At 58.7% G+C, this 584-nt stretch overlaps 1 gene segment (V, D, J or C); it reads right to left on the reverse strand.

Annotated features, from left to right (window-relative positions):
• Positions 1–91: 91 nt before the first annotated feature.
• Positions 92–584, reverse strand: part of LOC122192946 — a gene marked incomplete at its 5' end in the record, with an annotated part of 1,283 nt that continues 790 nt past the window's right edge. Inside the window, 1 exon segment of the C gene segment in view lies at positions 92–485. Within this exon segment, the coding sequence occupies positions 127–485 (359 nt within the window).

The following is a 584-nucleotide window of genomic DNA, read 5'->3' on the forward strand; positions in this document are numbered from 1 at the left end:
CCCCCATTCCTTCTGATTTCGCGCATTTCCCCCCAACTTTTTCCCAGTATCCCCCGTTTTCGCCCCAAAAAGACCCGGATTTTCCGCCATCTTGTGCTCTGCACGAGGGTTCCGCACCCCCATCCTTTATTTACCAGGCAGTTTCTGCAGCGTGCGCTGGCTGAAGCGCATGGGCAGCGCTTCGTGCACCACCATGCAGGCGTAAACCGTTCCGCCGCGCCAACCGTTGGCCTCCACGCTCATCTTACTGTACACGAAGAATGTTTCACCTTCACTTCCGTTGCCGCCATTACCGGATCTTTCTTCCGGGAGGACGGAAGTGGTGACGTATTCCTTGCTCGGGACGTTGTGGTGATTGCGGAGCCACCGGATCTCGATGTCACGCGGGCGGAAACCGCGGGCCAGGCAACCCAAGGTGACGCGGGATTGGGAGAGCTCTTCCGGGTGAGGGGGGAAGGGGTAGATGTGAGGTGGGCTGCTGGGTCCTGGAAGGGGAAAAGGGAGAAATCAGGTCCCGGAAGCGGAAAGGGGGGGGGATTGCGGCCATTTTGGGGTTGATTTGGGGTCATTTGGAGGCCATTTTG

Source organism: Lagopus leucura, unplaced genomic scaffold (assembly GCF_019238085.1).
Source record: "Lagopus leucura isolate 7727_CA_CO unplaced genomic scaffold, USGS_WTPT01 27202-0_obj-0_obj, whole genome shotgun sequence".
NCBI lineage: Eukaryota > Metazoa > Chordata > Aves > Galliformes > Phasianidae > Lagopus > Lagopus leucura.